Source organism: Hippocampus bargibanti, linkage group LG05 (genome assembly GCF_051943395.1).
Source record: "Hippocampus bargibanti isolate YZ-2025 linkage group LG05, ASM5194339v1, whole genome shotgun sequence".
NCBI lineage: Eukaryota > Metazoa > Chordata > Actinopteri > Syngnathiformes > Syngnathidae > Hippocampus > Hippocampus bargibanti.
In genome coordinates, this window is record NC_142738.1 from 9,221,875 (window position 1) to 9,240,834 (window position 18,960).

Below are 18,960 nucleotides of genomic sequence, written 5' to 3' on the forward strand. Positions count from 1 at the left end.
TCTTCTGTAGTGAAAAAGAGTGAGGACGTCGACAAAGGGAGGAGGGAGAACACAAAGGATGGTCTGTGATCAATAGGCGGAGTTTTGTTTTCTACACGTAATCATCGGAGGGAACTTTGATGAAATCGTGATGAACACACTTTTAGTCATTTGTTCTTAGTTCGTAGTTCAGTAACATCATGCGTAAATTCACAGTGTGCTTTGTTGTGCTTTGTTTCAAGGCCTTTCGTGAGAACATCCAAGTCAACTGCGCTCAAGTCAACATTCGTTTATGATGCGTCAATAGTCATAAAATAATTGTTTGACATCAAACAGTATGATGCAAATATCTTTAACTGAACATAAGAATAATATATTTCATTCATAATTGCCTTTCAAAACTCCCAAGGACACTTGTCAGTCAAAAGATAGAGACCAAGTGTTAGTGACATGATCAATCATTGGTAGGTATATAAATCAATATGTATTGTATTGTAGGAATTAAGTTAAATAACTGCTTTATTTGTTTATTATTATGTGACTGGAAGATCTTAAAGGGATTTGAAGTTCTGTTTGTGATGTAATATAGGGATATACTATGACTGGAAGATAAAGCATCTTAAAGGACTTTGAAGTTCTGTTTGTGATGTAATATAGGGAAAATGCCCATTTCACTGTAAGATCAGAGCATTGTCATCAAATGGTGAGTATAGTTTTTGATTTTTTGAATGTTGCTGTGCCGATGACCATTTTGTGTTTGGGAGCCTTTTACTGAGCGAGTTGCTTCTTCTGTAGCCACAAAGGGACACAAGTCTTCTTGTGCCGGTCCCAAGCCCGGATAAATACAGAGGGTTGTGTCAGGAAGGGCAATCTGACGTAAAAGCTTGGCCAAAACAAACCTGCGGATCAAACCTCTGAAGATAGAGGACACTGATTCACTGTGCCGACCCCTTTAAGGGAAAAGCCGAAAGTAAAAGAACTGAAAAGAACTCTTTAACAGAACATACATGTTAAGTCTCACTGTTTGGTAGGGAGGCTCCCGAAGTTGACCACAATACTCATAATTTGTAAGGTAAAACAAAAGAAAATGTAAAAAACAATACATTTTATATCGATGAGAAGGTTTCTTCAGCCGTCATCTGTACGTTTTTGAAGGTGTCGGACGTTTCGCCTCCTATCCAAGAGGCTTCGTCGCTGATGGAGCCTCTTGCGAAACGTCCGACACTTTAAAAAAAAGTACTCGTAAAGTGTTTTGCATTTGACTAAAAATATTAGTCTGCGTGTTTTGGGCATTTGAAATGCTATAAAACGTTTTTCTGATGTCAGTTAGGAAACAAAAAAAATGGTGTCAGTTGTCCTTTAAAGGACAACCGACGTCTTCGGACAAGTTGTGTCCATAATTTGTAAAATGGCTTCAAATGACTTCTACTGAGCGTATTTTATTAAGATTCCACCGCATATAGCTATATTTTACGTTTTAAGACTCATGCTGAATATTCAGGAAGTCTTGTTTTTGAGTTGGTGACGAGTCCGTACGTGATGTCACGAAAGTACCGCCCCCTGACCGAAAAAAGACACATTGTAGCAGTCCTTCCATCACGTCAATGTATTTTGCTGTACTTGTTTGGTCTGAAAACCTCGTGTGGCACCCAAAAGCCGCCAGAAGAGGGCGACCAGCCTGTGGAAATGGGCTGATTCATTCCTCACGGGAGCTAGTCGCCATTTTTGTGGGACGATACATTGCAGTCCAGATGCCTCAAAATGACACAGAAGGACTTCTTTAATCAATTGCAAACATGTATGCTTTCCTCTTCAGAACTATTTGAATCATATTCATAACTGGATGTGTAACAAGAAAGCATATTCTCCGAATCTGAAGCCATTGTTTTGATTCTCCAGCAATGCAAGTCTTGTCTTGGCGTGACGTCATGAACTGGGGGCGGTACTTTCTGAAAATGCCCAATTCGCAGCTCAATTTTTTGCAGATTTAGGACACTTGAAGTCATTCATACTGCGTGTTTTGGGTATTTTAGATGCTATAAAACGTTTTTCTGATGTCAGTTAAGAAACAAAAAGTGACGTCGGTTGTCCTTGAAGTGAGATCTGATGAGCGTCAAATCTGGAAATGTGACATCACTTCAAGGAGTGTGTAATTTGATATGTGCAGTGCGATAAATCACCTACCATACCATACCTAAGAAAGAAAATGTGTAACGCCATTTTGGACGTTTGGTGAAAAAAGGTCCCCTCGTGTTACCATTGATGCATCCTTATCTGATTCCATTCAGTGAAAGTTGCCGGTCTCAAACAGCAACAAAAATGGACACAAGGTGATTTGTGCTGTTTGGTTTCTTCCAATTATGCAAGCTACACTAACATACACAAAATGTTTTGTCTTCCTACAAGCATACTGGTTGTTCATCTTTCTTTGCTTTATTTGCAAGGAGCTCAGTTATAACGAGACCGTTTCAAATTTAAAAAAATAAATAACTCCCTAAGACACTTTAATGTAATTCGTAGAGATGATGAAATTAGGATTTTCTTGATGAAATCATCAATGAAATATTTCATCGGACACACATGTCACATAGTTGCAATCAACTCATTCCAGTTGCTCAGGTTGGATGTCAGCTACAGAAAGATTAGCATCCACTTTCTCATACGAATAAGGATCCTAATTTTACCACTTGTTTATTCACCCTCCGAATGACTTCATACAAGGATCCACTTGCATCATACGACCTCATCATCTCCGGTTTGGGATTATCATCGATGCTCCCCCCCACCCCCCAAAGGACCACCACGGTTCAGTCTAGACTCATCCCTGGCTCCCTTCAGTCATTGCGGCCTTGCAGGTGAGGATTCGTGGGTGGGGGGAGGGGGTGCTTTTCCCATCAGAGCAGTTCCGCACTTCCCGTTACCATGGTGACAGTGCCCGAGGCCAAGCAACACAAGCCATCATGATGGCTGATGGTGGTGACGTGACATTTTTTTTTCTTCTAACACATTTAGTTGTTAAACATTTTGAGCTTCATCGGTGAGGACATAAATACCTCGAGAAAGGATCAAATGAAAAACTTTGAACTGTTGCCCTCATTACCATCAATAAGAGTCAATCATTAAACAGCGTGAGGATATTTCATTTTGGTTTGCTCTGAAAATGATGCAAAGTAGTGCTTGTCCACAACTTGTAACCAGGGGTTATTTTTTTTTTTTTACTCTACACAATTTCTCCTGTGGAAAATTAAACATGTCAATATTCAACAAACATAATCCCAAGTAAACACCAAAGCAGTTTTTAACTCATTCATTGCCAGATGTACCAAAATGTATCCACTCCAGTGCCAGGGTTTTCATTCAAATTGCAGGATCCACATAATATTGAGTTTTAGGACTACATAAAAAGTCAATTGTGTTAGAAACCTTACTCTTTTCTTTCATCAGTCAAAAAGAGTTAATTCCGAAATTATATGGGTCGGGAGTTATCCGTGCTTGAAATGGGGGCGCCTAATGCTTCCCACTCATGAGAGGGAAAAATCATTGCCAGAGGTCTGACCAGTGCTTTATCGGCAAGACAAAACAAAAACCGACCTTGAAATGAGGCCGGCGGTCCAAAATACAATGCAATAGAATACATATTGGTTTATATAAGGCTCTAACAACAGCTGAAGCTGAAACAAAGCACTAACATGGAAAAAAGGGAAATGCTGTCCCCTTGTGGAAAAGAAAAAAACATTGCTAGAAGACATGACCAGCGATTTATCGCCACCCAAGCATGAAAAAAACACAACCCGAACAAATTCGGGAATGGCGCTCTGTCATATTTTCAATTCCCGAATAAGTTCGGGAATGGCAGTGAATGGGTTAAAGTTGATTTTATTCAGAAAAAAGCTACCTGGCACTGAGCAAAATAATAATAATAATCTATTATTTTCCTTTCGGCTTTTCACTATAATAATAATAATAATAATAATAACAATAATAATAATAATAATAATAATACAGTAACTTACTTAGTTACTCCTATGTTTGCTTTTCTACTTTCATTTCTTTCATAACTTTGCTGCTGTGAAATTTAAATTTCTCCACTGCGAGACTAATAAAGGCAAATCCAATCCAATCCAATAATAATAATAATAATAATAATAGACCCCGCCTCCCCCTTTCTGTTACATCCTGAAATAACTTGCTCCACCCACTTTTTGAAAAATAGTCCTTTACGAACCACGCCCAAGCCTGATTACATCCAGAATCAAACAGAACCGATTTGACAAAATGGAAGTCAGCCAAATAATCTCAAACGAAAAATAAATGGATCCATCTGAAAGGGTGCCAAAGTTTTTCCCGCTGCTTTGAGACTCCAGCGAATCAGTGTTATTGACCCCTCCCCCCCCATTTCACTCTCCGGCCCTTTTTTTAGTGTTTTAAAATTGAACACTTATGTGTTTTTATGAGATGACAACTGTACACAACAGGTGATTTGGAACTGCTTATGCAAACTGTGTATCGAGAGACTCTTGTGTGTGACATACTACAGATGAGGGTGTTGCTCTCTCAGGATATCACGTCTGATGAAACCATCTCGCATTATCCCCCTATGAATATATCACCTCATCGCATGAAGAAGTTGCATCAGACAACACACACCACAACACATGAACCCGATGGCGCACAAATATTGACATTGATAACAAAAAAGTCTTCTGTCATATTTAAGTCCCATTAACTCATTCACTGCCAAATATTGCGCAAAAATGTTTCCAGGGTTTTTGTCATTTTCACTCAAATTCCAGGACCCGCAGAATATTGAGTTTCAGGACTACATAAACATTCACTGCAGTGTAAAAAAACCTTAGATTCTCTTCTTTCATCAGAAAAAAAAGAGTTGATTCCTAAGTTATACGGGCCTGGAGTTATCTGAGCTTGAAATGGGGGCGGCTGTCCAAAATACAATGCAATCCAAACATTGGTTTCTGTAGCGCTTTAACAACAAGGAAAATATTGCCTCATGTGGAAAAGAAAAAATGGCCAGTGCTTTATCTGCACCCAAACAAAACAAATTCGGAAATGGTGCTCTATGTCATACTGTATTTTCAATTCCCAAATAAATTCTTGAATGCCGTGAAAGAGTTAATGGCCCCCTGAGAACGCAGTCCCGATTGTATCTTTCCATTAGATCGAGGGAAAAGTCATACCTCAGTTTTTGACTAAAATCCGTTGGAGAAGGCTGTTCGAAATTTGAAACAATTTTATTCGACCATTATTAGAGGCTATAAGTAGAAATACTTTTTTTCTGGCAGGAATCAAATTAACATTTTTCTCTGTTAGAACTTACATTTTATTCTCTTAAATATTGGAATTGGCATTTAAATAATCACGAGTGTTCAGGCCAAAGAGAGAACCGTCTCCTTCATTGTCAAAGGCCCTGAGAAATTGGGAGAGGTTATTTCCAGAAGATGCAGCAACAGAAACACAAGACTAGTTTTTTAGTGGGCTCACAGAAAAAAATTACAACGTAACTCATTCACTGCCAGACATGTGCCAAAATGTGTCCGATCCAATGCCAGGGTATTTGTCATTGTCACTCGAATTCCAGGACCCACAGAATATTGAGTTTTAGGACGACATCAACAGTCAATGTAGAGTAAGAAACCTTAGACTCTCTTCTTTCATCAGGGAAAAAAGTTAATTCATAAATGACATAAGTCTGAAGTTATGTGAGCTTGAAATGAGGGTGGCTGTACAAAATTCAATGCAATACATAAATATTGGTTTATATAGCGCTTTTAACAACAGCTGAAGCTGTAACAAAGCACTAACATAAAAAAGGGACACGCTGCCCCATTGTGGAAGGAAAAAAACATTGCCAGAGGCCATAGCCAGCGCTTTATCGGCACCCAAGGATGAAATAACAAAACCTGAATAAATTTGGGAAGGGCGCACTATGTCATATTTTCAATTCCCAAATACGTTTATGAATGCCAGTGAATGAGTTAAAGACTACTGTGCTGTATTTCTAATTGATGCAAATGTTCCATTACTGATCAATTCCGGGTGTTTTGAAGCTATCCTTGTTCAAAGAATGTTGTGTGTTCACTTCCCATGTGCATAAATCAACAGCGCAAACGAGTTGGGAGAGATAGCTTTGTTTAGGGAGTTAAGGACTGAGTTATGGGACCAACTGATAGCAGATGCCACCTCGGGGTGAGAACGCTTTCTCAGTTTACATGAAAAAAAAACATCCTCTTAACTTCAACTGCCCGCTGTCGCAGAATCCGTGAGTAAAAAATGTCAGAACTTGAACGTAAACAAAGAACAGGACAAATCGATAAAATGACAATGTAGCTTCAATAATGTGGACAATCACCATTTATTTAAGACGGTCTAATATGATGATGGTTTAAAAATACAATCACATGCCCTAATATTTTCTCAAAATATATTGGTGTGCTTTGATTCCATGTATCTTGGTAAAAGTCTGTTTCAAGTACAGTGATACCTCGGTTTACGAACCCCTTGGCTTAGGAACTTTTCGGTTTACGAACGTTAAATTTATGAAAATTTTACCTTGGCATACGAACTTTACCTTTTTGTCCTCTATTCCCCACCCCCAGTCTCTGCTTAAAGCCACGTGATTGGTCAAGAACGCAGCAGTGAGGTGAGGTGGTTTAAACACTAAAGAGACAGGCAGGCGACAGTGAGAGTTTCAACTTTGATAGTTCAAAGGCAGAGTGTAGACTGCAAGGTTAAAATATCCACAAACAACCCGCACAAGCCATCTGTACACTGCAAAAAGCTATCAACCCAGCTAAACAGAACACAATTGATGAGGAACTAGATAAAATTATCGCAGAGAAAGCACCTACAAGGGATCATTCCTCAAGATGGTGAAAGAAGAAGGCTACGTTCCTCATCAAGTGTTTAATGCTGAGGAAACCGGCCACTCCATTCCATCAAGCCATCAACGACAATCACAAAGGTAATTAAAATGACTTTATTATACAGTAGAGTTTATTTATTTAATTATAATAACATAGCACATTTATTATTCATAAAATAAGGTATATTTTGTGTAGTTTTAAGGATGAGAAAATTAGAAAGTAGAAAATTATGTTTTATGGGGACCTGGGAACGGATTGTTGTCATTTTAATGGTTTCCTATGGGAAATAAATTTTTGGGATACACACTTTTCGCCTTACACACTTTCTGGGAACCAATTGAGTTTGTAAGCCAAGGTATCACTGTACCGTATTTCCTGGAATATAAGGCGCACCTTCAACGAATGACATTTTTAAAAAACATTTCCATACATCAGGCGCACCGCATTATGAGGCGTATGGTCAGCCTTTGAAATAAAAATCTTTTAGGTGCGCCGCATAGTGCAGAAAATACGGTAGTTAATGGCATGTTAAAGCGCACTGCTAAATATCAATGCCTTGACGGCTGAGTGGTTAGGACCTCTGTCTCACAGTTCTGAGATTGGCAGTTTGAGTCCGGGGTGCCAGAGAGGTCACATGTGGTGAAATGATCCAAGTTTAAAGGTCAACATCTTGCCTGATGTTCATGTTAGGGGAGATGGCTCACTGGTTTGTTCAAGATATTGCTTGATCACTGTGATGATAGTCGACACCTCTGCCATGGCGCCTTTGCCTGCAATAATACAATACAATACAATACAATACAATACAATACAATACAATGCAATACATATTGATTGATATAGCACTTTTACAACAGCTGAACCGTCATGGCGCCCCCTGTGCGGCTGCCCCTACAGCAGCTCGTAACCATTTTCAAATGTCTTTCCGTTCAATTATTTTGTTTATTTATTTTTGCAAATGTCCCCATTGGATTTCTGATTCTGAAGCTGTAACAAAGCGCTTAACATGGACAACTATCATATACAGGAAAATAAAAGAGTCACAAAGATAGTAGAAAGCACCATATAAATTTAACAATAACATATAAGACTGAAATGGAATGTGCTCAACTCTCTCCATTTAATTTTGCTTGTTGGCGCCAGTGCAAATTTGCATCTATTTGCATTCGACAATGTGTCTGTTACATCTTGGGAGGATCCGTTGAGGTCGTATTTTCCTGTCTGCTTAAAAGACGCTACATAACTATCCATCTGCGTTCATTGTATTGTCAGGGCAGTGAAATTTGTAATTCGAGGACAGTTCTGACAGCTGTAGCCAGACTGTAAACTTACAAAAGCTAACCAAACACAAAATAATTATGTCTTGCTTCCTCTCGAAAAACAGGTGCGGTTGTAAAAAAACCCACGTATCAGACTCCTCTTTGTTTTCGATGGAGCCTCCTTACTTCCGCTTCTTCATTTTGGAGTGGCTTGTTAATATTCTTTTTGGACATTTCATCCCCGAGCAAATGACAGATGAAGTCGTAAAAGAGATAAAATATGCCCACGGTTCTTGTGAGGATAAGCTGATAAGAAAATGACTGGATGGAAAACGGGGGAAAGAGGATGGGATGATTGTACACACACCTTTGTCTCCACACGCAAGCTTCTTTGCGATGCAGGGGATTTCCACATAGCCAAACTCTTTGAGCTTGTGTATTTGCTGGGCTGTGATGGGATGTTGCCACATAGCTGTGTTCATCGCAGGGCAGAAGAGGAGAGGGAGACTGGCATCCCAGGCTCTCACCACACACGTCTGCCAATGATAAACGCTTAGTTAACTGAAATTTATGGAAAACATTAAAAAAGGTTATCATTCAGGGCTCTCACCAGCAGGTTGTCACAAATGCCGCTCGCGATCTTTCCGAGTGTGTTTGCATCTAAGGGGGCGATGACGAGAAGGTCGGCCCAGCGTCTGAGCTCAATGTGAAGCACTGGGTCTGACCGCTGATTCCACATCTAGAACAATAATAATAATAAAATACAAAATATATACAGTATATCTATACAGTGATACCTCTGTTTACAAACCCCTTGGCTTACGAACATTTCGGTTGACGAACGTTACGTTATGAAAATTTTACCTTGGCATATGAACTATTTTTCGGGATACACACGGAGCTGCCACAATGAGTGATGTGTCATTCGCGAACGAGCCCATTCTAACAAGAAAATGGTGGCCGACTGTTTTGTCCTCTATTCCCCGCCCCAGTCTTCTGTTAAAGCCACGTGATTGGTCAAGAACGCAGCAATGAGAGGGGGGGGGGGGGAGAGGGGGGGGGGTAAACATTAAAGAGACAGGCAGACGACAGTGAGAAAACACACACACACACACACACACACACACACACACACACACACACAAGGGAGACGACAGAACTTTAAACAAACAAAAAAACAAAATGAAAAGTGAAATGGTGAGAAAATGCATCGAAAACAGTGAAATTTGGACTCGTTTCAAATTTGATAGTTCAAAAGCAGAGTGTAGACTGCAAGGTTAAAATATCCCATCAAACAGGCTCCACAAATAATCCGCACAAGCCATCTGTACACTTGATGCTAAAAAAGCTATCAACCCAGCTAAACAGAACACAATTGATGAGGAAAAAGCTAAAATTATTGCACCTCCAAGGGATCATTCCTCAAGATGGTGAAAGAAGAAGGCTACGTTCCTCATCAAGTGTTTAATGCTGAGGAAATCGGACACTCCATTCCATCAAGCCATCAACGACCATCACAAATGTAAATAAAAAGACTTTATTATACAGTACAGTTTATTTCATTAATTATAATACTATAGCACATTTATTATACATAAAATAAGGTATATTTTGTGTAGTTTGTGTAGTGTAGCGAAACTGGAGGCGGATTGGCAGGTTCAGTAGACAGAGGCTCACACAGCACGATTTAGGAATGGCAGTCATACAGCTTTCATTATTTTGAGTGAAGGTAAAACTTACCTCCCATTCATCTGTTTCATTGTAGACCTTGACTGGCACATCTTCAGGGTTATAAAAGTGCTGAGCATGCTGAGTTGTGACCACTCTGACATCCACCTGACCAAGACAATATCTGATGTTGGCCTCTGACTGAGTTCTCAATAGACAACACAAACCTTAGTTTAATTGGAGATTTAGGTTTAAAGGCGATGGATTTCAAAGCAGAGGTCTGGCACCGCTACCTCTGGACAGTAGTGATATATATATAGGGCCAGAGCTACCAGCAAATTTTAGTTCGCTGATGAAGCCTCTTGGATGAGAAGTGAAACGTCCGACAAGATGACGGCTGAAGAAACGTTTTCATCTAAGGGATGGATTTGTGTGTGGGGGGGGGGGGGTGGCGCCCTTATACATTTCAGTCTTCTGACATTTCTATTATGCATAGAATACTTTTTATTTTTTCACCCACCCCTTTCAATTTTGCTGCTGTAGATTGCAAATGTCCCCATTGTGGGACTATTAAAGGCTTTCTGATTCTGATTAGTATCAGTGACAGTTGAAAAAAGAATCCTGCTTATATTTTACGTTGCTATTGAGATTAGACTCAGTTAGCACTAAAAAGAACTTAACGAGTTTAAAAAACTCACCCCGGGGAAATGAAGAAGTTCAGAGACCAAAACAGGAAGTTTGAGGGCAGCTACACTCCCGGTCACTCCAACGAGCACACAAAATGTCCCGGTTGTCTTCACCAGATCCCTTGGAGGCTGACAATCATCTTCATGTGTCTGCATATTGATATACTAACGAAGGTGAAACACTCCTAATCCTCGTTTCTGTTTTCCAAAACGATTGGTTGGCAACGTTATTGGATTATTTACCACTGTTTTAACTTCCGCAAATAAACCACAACGACCAATCAGAGTAGAGGAGACCGAGCCAGCCAATCAAAGTGGAGGAAAATGACGCGTCATCTATCGGGCTCACGCACGTCTCTCCGATGACAGCGCGAGAACGCGCCCGTTTGTGGAATGTTCTTGCTCCTTGCTAAACTACTTACTTGAGGAACGGGGACAACGTCTTATCTTTTGTTTGATTTAGACCAATTTAGTATAAACCAATAATGACATTGACGCCTCTTGTTTACTGGGCTCAACGTCACGAGGAAATCTTCCTTCGGGTGGAACTGACTGACGCTCAGGTAAACTTGTAACTGCCATTTTTTTCGGGTCAGAAAATTAAAAGTTACTACCGCAGTACTGACTTAAGGGAGTCAGTACAAAATGTAACCATAACGTCACGGAGAGATTGCTCAAGTTGCTCGTGTCTTCGTATGACTGGGCTTAAATGATATGTTTCTTCTTGTAGAATATTGACGTCCACGTGCATGAAAACATCCTTCACTTTCAAGGTGACTTTTCTGTGTCTCTCCGGTGTTTACGCTGCTGATATTGTTGGGTTGCGATGTCTCTTTTGGGATACATATTTCATATTTTGTGTGTGTAGCCCAGGGCCATGGTGCAAAAGGTCAGCACATGTACGACTTCACCTTGGAGTTTCTTAGACCTGTAAAAGCACAGGCATCTGAGGTACACACTCCATGTTCATGTCCATGTCCTTGCATCATAACCGATTTTGCGGTATGTGTACAGGTGTCTTACAAGTCTACTCAGCGTCAGGTGAACATCAGCGTGAAGAAAGAACAGTGGGGATGGTGGGAAAGGTTAACCAAACAGGAACGCAAGCCGCTTTTTTTGGCTCCTGATTTCGATCGCTGGCTCGACGAGTCAGATGCCGAGATGGAGATCAAGGAGAAGGTGAGGAATGAGCTGCCACAATGATACCATGACTATTTGTTTATTTATTTATGCACATGAGTCATGAATATAAACATTGTCAATATATGTGTACTTAACCCTACTTAACTAATTTTGATAGCATGATAAGATGTCCACTGTTGTGACCGCAGTCCCTGAAAAGGTTAAATAGAAGACAGTGGTTCTTAATGGATGGATAAGAGGCCGCAGATAAATTGTTGACACAGAATAATGTTTTGTCAATCAAGGAGGAGGTGTCATCACCACGCAACTCGCAAATGTCGACATTTTTGAAAATCTATTTTTGGATTGTCATAAATTATGTTACGAACTTGAACAAATTAAACTTGGAAGGGCACCACTGTCATTTGTGAAAACAGAAAATTATTAACCACGAGTTAGTGTGAATACATACCTGCCAAATTTTAAAACCAGAAAAGCCTAGTCATGTCCCGGGGCTCCGGTTGGTCATATATATATATTTATTTATTTAAAGTTTCATGCAAAAGCCAAAGAAAAAGTGCAATAGGCACTGATGACTTGTTACTTTTTAGAGATATACTATAAAAGGAGTCCAAGATGGCGCCCGAGTAGGCAGCCGTCAGCAAGTGCTCTGATGAGCCTTGCTTTTTGTGGTTGTTTTTGTCTTGTTTTTGTGTTTTCTTTTGTCACTTTGTGTTGTTGTACGTCGTGTGGAACGGATACGGATTGTTTTTCAGCATTTTTGACCACGACATTCATCAAGGAGGAGACTGTGCTGAGCGGTTGCGCCTTTTCGGCAGCATGAATATGCCAGTACTGTTTTTGAATGGGAGGAATGTCGGTGCCATTCGACTGCCATCGCTGGACACCAAAGGGGCCATTGTGCTTTTTTGCGCCTGTAATGGGCAGTATCTTCACAGCCCCGCTTTGTTCAGTGGAAGGTCGGTGCTGTTGGACAGTCTGCGGCTAGTTGGATTCATGGCTTGAGGAGCCCGCGATAAGAAGGAAGGAGCGTCAGCGCAGAGCGCCGATGCGTATATGGGACTGTCGCGGGATGTAATTGAAGCGGATTTATTTGGGACAGGAGATGTGAGACAATCTCTTTTCGTCAATGGATGCTACAGCTGCGTGTTTGCTTTCAACATTTAGCTTGTAGTCGACGTGCACATTCCACCATGATGTCCCTGATCCACTGGTGAAGAGACGCTTTGATCCTCTCCTCTTTCATCTGGAACTGCTTTATGTAATAAAGAGGGTTTTATGATACAAAGAGGGTACAGAAAGTGCTTAAGAATGAATGACTCTCTGTGTTTTTGTGTTGTCATGTTATTTGTTATTTAGTTTTTTTTTGTTCTTTTGACTTCAAGACGGCGCCGCGAGAGTGGCTGCCTTTCCAGCAGCTCCTGTGTTTTGCTTTTTCTACTTTCATTTCTTTCATAACTTTGCTGCTGTGAAATGTAAATTTCTCCACTGCGAGACTAATAAAGGCAAATCCAATCCAATCCAATCGTCGATTAGGCCAAACGATTTTTAACATGACAGCTACTTGAAATGAGGCTAAAAACACCATACAAATGTTGATCAATCGATGAGAAGGTTTCTTCAGCCGTCATCTGTACAAGTTTGAAGGTTTCGGACGTTTCGCCTCCTATCCAAGAGGCTTCGTCAGCGTGACGGCTGAAGAAACCTTCTCATCGATGGACCACTCCTGTACGACTGAGAGCTTACACAGACGAAATGTTGATCAATGTTAAACATATGATATACTTGTGAAAAAAGACCTTGTCAATCATGAAAATATCATGTTTGCTGCTATTTCGTCTGTGTAAGCACTCAGTCGTACAGGAGTGGTCCATCGATGAAAAGGTTTCTTCAGTCGTCATCTGTACTTCTTTGAAGGTGTTGGACGTTTCGCTTCTTATCCAAGATGCTTCTTCAGCGAACTAAATCTGATTTAGTTCGCTGAAGAAGCATCTTGGATTTTCACCTTTTGTTGACCGAAGTTTAACTCCTGGAAATGCTTGGGAGTATTCCTCGTGAAAATGACTGGAGTTTTCTTTTCGATTTCCCACTTTTTGTTGCTTTTTCTCCGGCAGATGCCATTACAAGACAATGATAAAAACAACGCTAACGCTTGACTCTCGATTCCAGGAATGACCCGTAGCACGCGCATGCGCAATTCATCTAAAGCAGTGCTGTCAAACATACGGCCCGCGGGCCGCAACCGGCCCCCAAAGAGGTTTGATCAGGCCCGCAGGATAATTTAAAAGTGAAAAAAAAAAACGCAAAAACGACATGGAATTGATATTTCTAATGGTGTGCAATTCAAGGATTGTCCACTAGAGGGCGGAGTGGTACTGTTTGGATCAACGTAGAAAAAAACAGCAGTCTTTAGCCAAAATGTCATTATCCAGACAGAGAAAAGGAGATGAGTGTAGAATTTTCAATGAAAAATGAACCATGTCATATTTTTTTTTACAGAGATGCGTGGGAAACATTTGTGCTTGGTTTGTTTTGAAGGAAATAGATACATTTATTTAGTCATATTAAATTTTGCTAAACATTAAAATAGTAAGTTTAAAATATTTAATTCAGTTCAAAATTGCCAAAAGATTAAATGTAACTGTTAACGCTAATACTGTATTCGCTTGTAATATTCGAACCTAACAGTTTTCAGCAAGTTTCGGTATTGAAGGAATATTTGGTTATTTCTTGCATGTATGGTATAATTTTAATGGTCCGGCCCACTTGACATCTACCGAGGCCATATGTGGCCTACCATGTCAAATGAGTTTCACACCCCTGATCTAAAGGAAGCTAACAGCTGGCACCGTGCCAATCACCTGTTCTAAATTTAGATATGACACATAGTGATCTTCTGTTTTGAATGAACGTTGGGTATTTACTATTTTGACCATTTTTGACTTATTGTTTTGATTGGAAACCGTCATTTTCATTAATGAACCATAGCCCGGAATGCAATCATGAAAACTGTACTCATTACGGCAAAAACGGAGTAGTTGGCAGGTATGTGAATCAACTTCTTTGTGCTTTGCTAAGGAGGAGAGAAAAAACAGACGGAAGGCTTTGCGGCATGACGACGAAAGTAAGCGTGAACAAAAGTTTCTCCATCTGCGACTGGCTAATAGTCCTGAATGCTCTAATGTTTTTTTTTTTTTTTTGCGTTTTAGGTTCCATCAGTTTGAAAACAGGATTTTTGTTTCTATACAACTTGGTGCAGTTTCTGGGATTTTCATGGATCTTTGTCAACATGACCATTCGCCTGCTAAAGTTTGGTCAAGGTGAGATTAAGTCTGTGTGCTCCCAAAACTATCCCTCAGTCCCCATATTAACACTACACGCATCATATTTCAGATTCCTTCTATGACACATTTCACACCATTTCCAGCGTCATGTTCTTCTGCCAGATCCTTGCAGCCGTCGAGGTCCTCAATGCTGCTTTTGGGCTTGTTAGGACAAGTGTGACCCCGAATCTTATACAGGTGTGCTCAACAAAGTGATTTTTTTTGGGGGGGAATAATATGAACATATGTCTCAACATAATTCTCACTCTTTTTTATAGTTGTTTGAGAGGAATTTCATCCTCTTCGTAATTTTTGGTTGCTTGGAAGAAATGCAGAATAAGCCGGTGGTCTTCTTTGTGTTCTATCTATGGAGTGCCATTGAAATATTTAGGTAGGTTATTTTTTTTACTTCACACTGTGCAATACGTCTGTGTAAGCTCTCAGTCATACAGGAGTGGTCCATCGATGAGAAGGTTTCTTCAGCCGTCATCTGTACAATTTTGAAGGTTTCGGACGTTTCGCCTCCTATCCAAGAGGCTTTGTCAGCGAACTAAAGTCTGACTGGTCGTATCGGCCCTATTTATATATCCCTAATGTCCAGGCATGGCGGCGCCGGACACAGCTATGATAGGTCACTACTCTCAGGTTGGGGGGAGCAGAGGACCCCTCCCTGTTGCCCCACTGATTGTTCCTACATTCCTGACTAACGACTGGCCTATTTCCCCCACTCCCACCGGTATCACCTCATCAGCATAACGAATGTTAGGCAAAACAGGTTAGGCAACTCTTTCCCTAGAATATTACAGTGATAACTCGGTTTACGAACCCCTTGGCTAACGAACTTTTCGGTTTACGAACGTTACATTTATGAAAATTTTACCTTGGTATCCGAACGTTTTTCGTACACGTAGCTGCTTCAATGAGTGATGTGTCGTTTGCGAACGAGCCCGTTCTTCTAACAACAAAATGGCAGCCGACTGTTCTTGCCTTCTATTTCCCGCCCCCAGTCTTCGGTTAAAGCCATGTGATTGGTCAAGAACGCAGCAGAAAGGGGGGGGGGGGGTCTTTAAACATTAAAGAGACAGGCAGACGACAGAGTGTTTCAACTTTGATAGTTCAAAGTCAGAGTGTAGACTGCAAGGTTAAAATATCGCACCAATCAGGCTCCACAAATAACATGCACAAGCCATCTGTACACTGGATGCAAAAAGCTATCAACCCAGCTAAACAGACAAGGTAAAATGATCACAGAGAAAGCACCTCCAAGGAATCATTCCTCAAGATGGTGAAAGAAGATGGTTACGTTCCTCATCAAGTGTTTAATGCTGATGAAACCGGCCACTCCATTCCATCAAGCCATCAACGACCATCACAAAGGTAAATAAAATGACTTTATTATGCGGTATAGTTTATTTCTTTAATTATAATACCATAGCACATTTATTATACATAAAATAAGGTATATTTTGTGTAGTTCTAAGCCTTAGACAATTATAAAGTAGAACATGTTTTATGGGGACCTGGGAACGGATTATTCTCATTTTAATGGTTTCCTCTGGGAAATTAATTTTTGGCATACACACTTTTTGCCTTACACACTGGGAACCAATTAAGTTTGTAAGCCAAGGTATCACTGTACTTAAATTACTCATTAAATATTACAAAACATTTTACGTTTAGTAGTCAGTAAACAAAACTAGCAAGTACTAAAATTAGTAACTTTGCAGTGAATATTTTGGATCTACAGCAGTTCAATTTTGCTGCTGTAGACGTTGTTTTGATTCTAGAGCAAGGCAAGATGTCCTGGCGTGACATCACGAACAAGGGGGTGGGACCTTCTGAAACTCGCCATTTGCAGGGTCATTTTGAAGTAGTTTTGGGACATTTTTATTGGTGTTTTGCATGTGGCTAAAAATATCAGCCGGCGTCTTTTGGGTATTTTAGATGCTATAAAAAGTTTTTCTGATGTCAGTTAGGAAACAAAAAAATGCTGTCGGTTGTCCTTTAAAGGTCGGAGGTCAAGGTAAAATGTTGCTACGCACCTTTGAGCACCTCTTCTCAATGTCAACTTATATTTTGTCGGTGAGGTCACATCCCCAACTTTACTTTATCAAATGGAAAGAATGCAAATGCTAATGAGGCTTTGCTGCAGGTATCCATTCTACATGCTGGGATGCTTCAACACCGAGTGTAAAATCCTCACCTGGTTGCGATATTCCCTGTGGATGCCCCTTTACCCGTTAGGTGCTCTCGCCGAGGGTACGTTTGCATTCAGCCGTCTGAAAATTGACCAGAGACAGAATACAAATGTCACTCCCCAAAACAGCTGTCGCCGTGGTACAGTCCATTCCCATCTTTGACAAAACCAACCTGTTCAGCATTCCTCTGCCAAAGGCGATCGGGACATCACTGAGCTTCTCCAACGTTCTGCGTGTGCACCTGGTGCTCATGTTTTTCGGTAAGCCATGTACATTTTGGGGGTGAAATGCGACGTCTCTGAAGGGCAATCTGAAGTATCTTGTTCATTCCTTCTTGCAGGGCTTTTTCTTAACTTTCGTCATCTCTACAAGCAAAGGCAGAAGCGGTTCGGCACCACGAAGACTAAGGCTCATTGATGCGTCGCTCGTTCGTTTCTTAATGTTTGTTTGAGATGGTCTCACCGTGTTTGCTTAACTTCCTTCCTACTGTTAATTTGCCCCCAGGTCCATTTGAGCGTTTATTTGCACGATCAAATATAACTGTTTGACTAAAAGTCTCCTGTTTTCTTGATGTCCCTGTAAAATGAGTAGTTTCTGTTAACTTTACACACCACTGAAAACATGTTAATGCTGCAAAATGTAGTTAAAAAGATCATCTAGTATACAAAACAAGGCTTCAAAATACAGGGGTACCTTGGCTTACAAACTTAATTGGTTCCCAGACAGAGTGTGTAAGGCGAAAAGTGTGTATCCCAAAAATTAATTTCCCATAGGAAACCATTAAAATGAGAATAATCCGTTCCCAGGTCCCCATAAAACATAATTTTCTACTTTCTAATTTTCTAAACCTTAAAACTACACAAAATATGCCTTATTATATGTATAATAAATGTGCTATACCATTATAATTAAAGAAATAAACTGTACAGTGTAATAAAGTCATTTTATTTACCTTTGTCATGGTCGTTGATGGCTTGATTGGAATGGCCGGTTTCATCAGCATTAAACACTTGATGAGGAACGAAGCCTTCTTCTTTCACCATCTTGAGGAATGAGCCCTTGTAGGTGCTTTCTCTGTGATAATTGTACCTAGTTCCTCATCAATTGTGTTCTGTTTAGCTGGGTTGATAGCTTTTTGCATCAAGGGTACAGATGGCTTGTGCTGGTTTTTTCTGGAGCCTGATTGATGGGATATTTTAACCTTGCAGTCTACACCCTGCCTTTGAACTATCAAACTTGAAACACTCACCGTCGTCTGCCTGTGTCTTTAATATTTAAACCCCCCCCCTCCCTCACTGCTGCGTTCTTGACCAATCATGTGGCTTTAACCGAAGACTGGGGACGGGAAATAGAGGGCAAAAACAGTCGACTGCCATTTTGTTGTTCGAAGACTTGTTGTTCGCGAACGACACATCACACATTGAGGCAGCTCTGAGGCAGCGGTCCTTCCATCACGTCAATGTATTTTGCTGTACTTGTTTGGTCTGGGGACCTCGTGTTGCACCCAAAAGCCACCAGAAGGCCAGAAGAGGGCATCCAAGCGCCATATAAGGAATTTATCAGCCTGTGGAAACGGAGGTGGCCACAGGAGGTCGCCATTTTGTGCTTCTTTTTTTGGGTGAGAGATTTTCCCCCAATGTTGCCTCAAAATGGCAGAAATAAATTCTTTAATCGATTGCAAAATGTATGCTTTCCTCTTCTGAACTATTTGAATCATATTCATCACTGGATGTGTAACAAGAAAGCATATTCTCCGAATCCGAAGCCATTGTTTTGATTCACTATCAATGCAAAACGTCTTGGCGTGACGTCACGAACTGGGG

At 40.5% G+C, this 18,960-nt stretch overlaps 2 protein-coding genes and 1 long non-coding RNA gene across 3 annotated transcripts; 1 reads left to right on the forward strand and 2 right to left on the reverse strand.

Annotated features, from left to right (window-relative positions):
* Positions 1-6,247: 6,247 nt before the first annotated feature.
* ppcdc (phosphopantothenoylcysteine decarboxylase) lies at positions 6,248-10,762 on the reverse strand. Its single transcript, XM_088996270.1, has 5 exons — positions 10,486-10,762; positions 9,860-9,955; positions 8,730-8,858; positions 8,487-8,655; positions 6,248-7,630 (listed from the first exon to the last, which is right to left on the reverse strand). Exons 1-5 carry the CDS (start codon positions 10,627-10,629, stop codon positions 7,542-7,544), a joined length of 627 nt encoding a protein of 208 aa, XP_088852396.1. The 5' UTR covers positions 10,630-10,762; the 3' UTR covers positions 6,248-7,541.
* Positions 10,763-10,821: 59 nt separating this feature from the next.
* Positions 10,822-17,691, forward strand: hacd3 (3-hydroxyacyl-CoA dehydratase 3). Its single transcript, XM_088996269.1, has 11 exons — positions 10,822-11,036; positions 11,204-11,246; positions 11,342-11,424; positions 11,488-11,652; positions 14,695-14,740; positions 14,826-14,936; positions 15,010-15,137; positions 15,218-15,330; positions 17,092-17,198; positions 17,266-17,397; positions 17,478-17,691. The coding sequence occupies exons 1-11, from the start codon at positions 10,959-10,961 to the stop codon at positions 17,552-17,554; spliced, it is 1,083 nt and encodes a 360-aa protein (XP_088852395.1). The 5' UTR covers positions 10,822-10,958; the 3' UTR covers positions 17,555-17,691.
* LOC148897801 (uncharacterized) lies at positions 12,690-17,447 on the reverse strand. The gene is made up of 3 exons (XR_016114957.1): positions 17,310-17,447; positions 17,143-17,218; positions 12,690-12,871 (listed from the first exon to the last, which is right to left on the reverse strand). It is a non-coding gene; the product is annotated as an uncharacterized LOC148897801 (long non-coding RNA).
* Positions 17,692-18,960: the final 1,269 nt, after the last annotated feature.

Bases quoted from the DNA above. Each gene is read 5' to 3' on its own strand.
- hacd3 (XM_088996269.1), top strand. From the start codon at position 10,959: ATGACATTGACGCCTCTTGTTTACTGGGCTCAACGTCACGAGGAAATC. The intron at 11,425-11,487 runs GTACACACTCCA...GTATGTGTACAG, and splicing joins TAAAAGCACAGGCATCTGAG to GTGTCTTACAAGTCTACTCA. The intron at 11,653-14,694 runs GTGAGGAATGAG...TGCTTTGCTAAG, and splicing joins AGATGGAGATCAAGGAGAAG to GAGGAGAGAAAAAACAGACG.
- ppcdc (XM_088996270.1), bottom strand. From the start codon at position 10,629: ATGCAGACACATGAAGATGATTGTCAGCCTCCAAGGGATCTGGTGAAG. The intron at 8,859-9,859 runs GTAAGTTTTACC...TTATTGTTCTAG, and splicing joins ATGAAACAGATGAATGGGAG to ATGTGGAATCAGCGGTCAGA. The intron at 8,656-8,729 runs GTGAGAGCCCTG...TATCATTGGCAG, and splicing joins GCATTTGTGACAACCTGCTG to ACGTGTGTGGTGAGAGCCTG.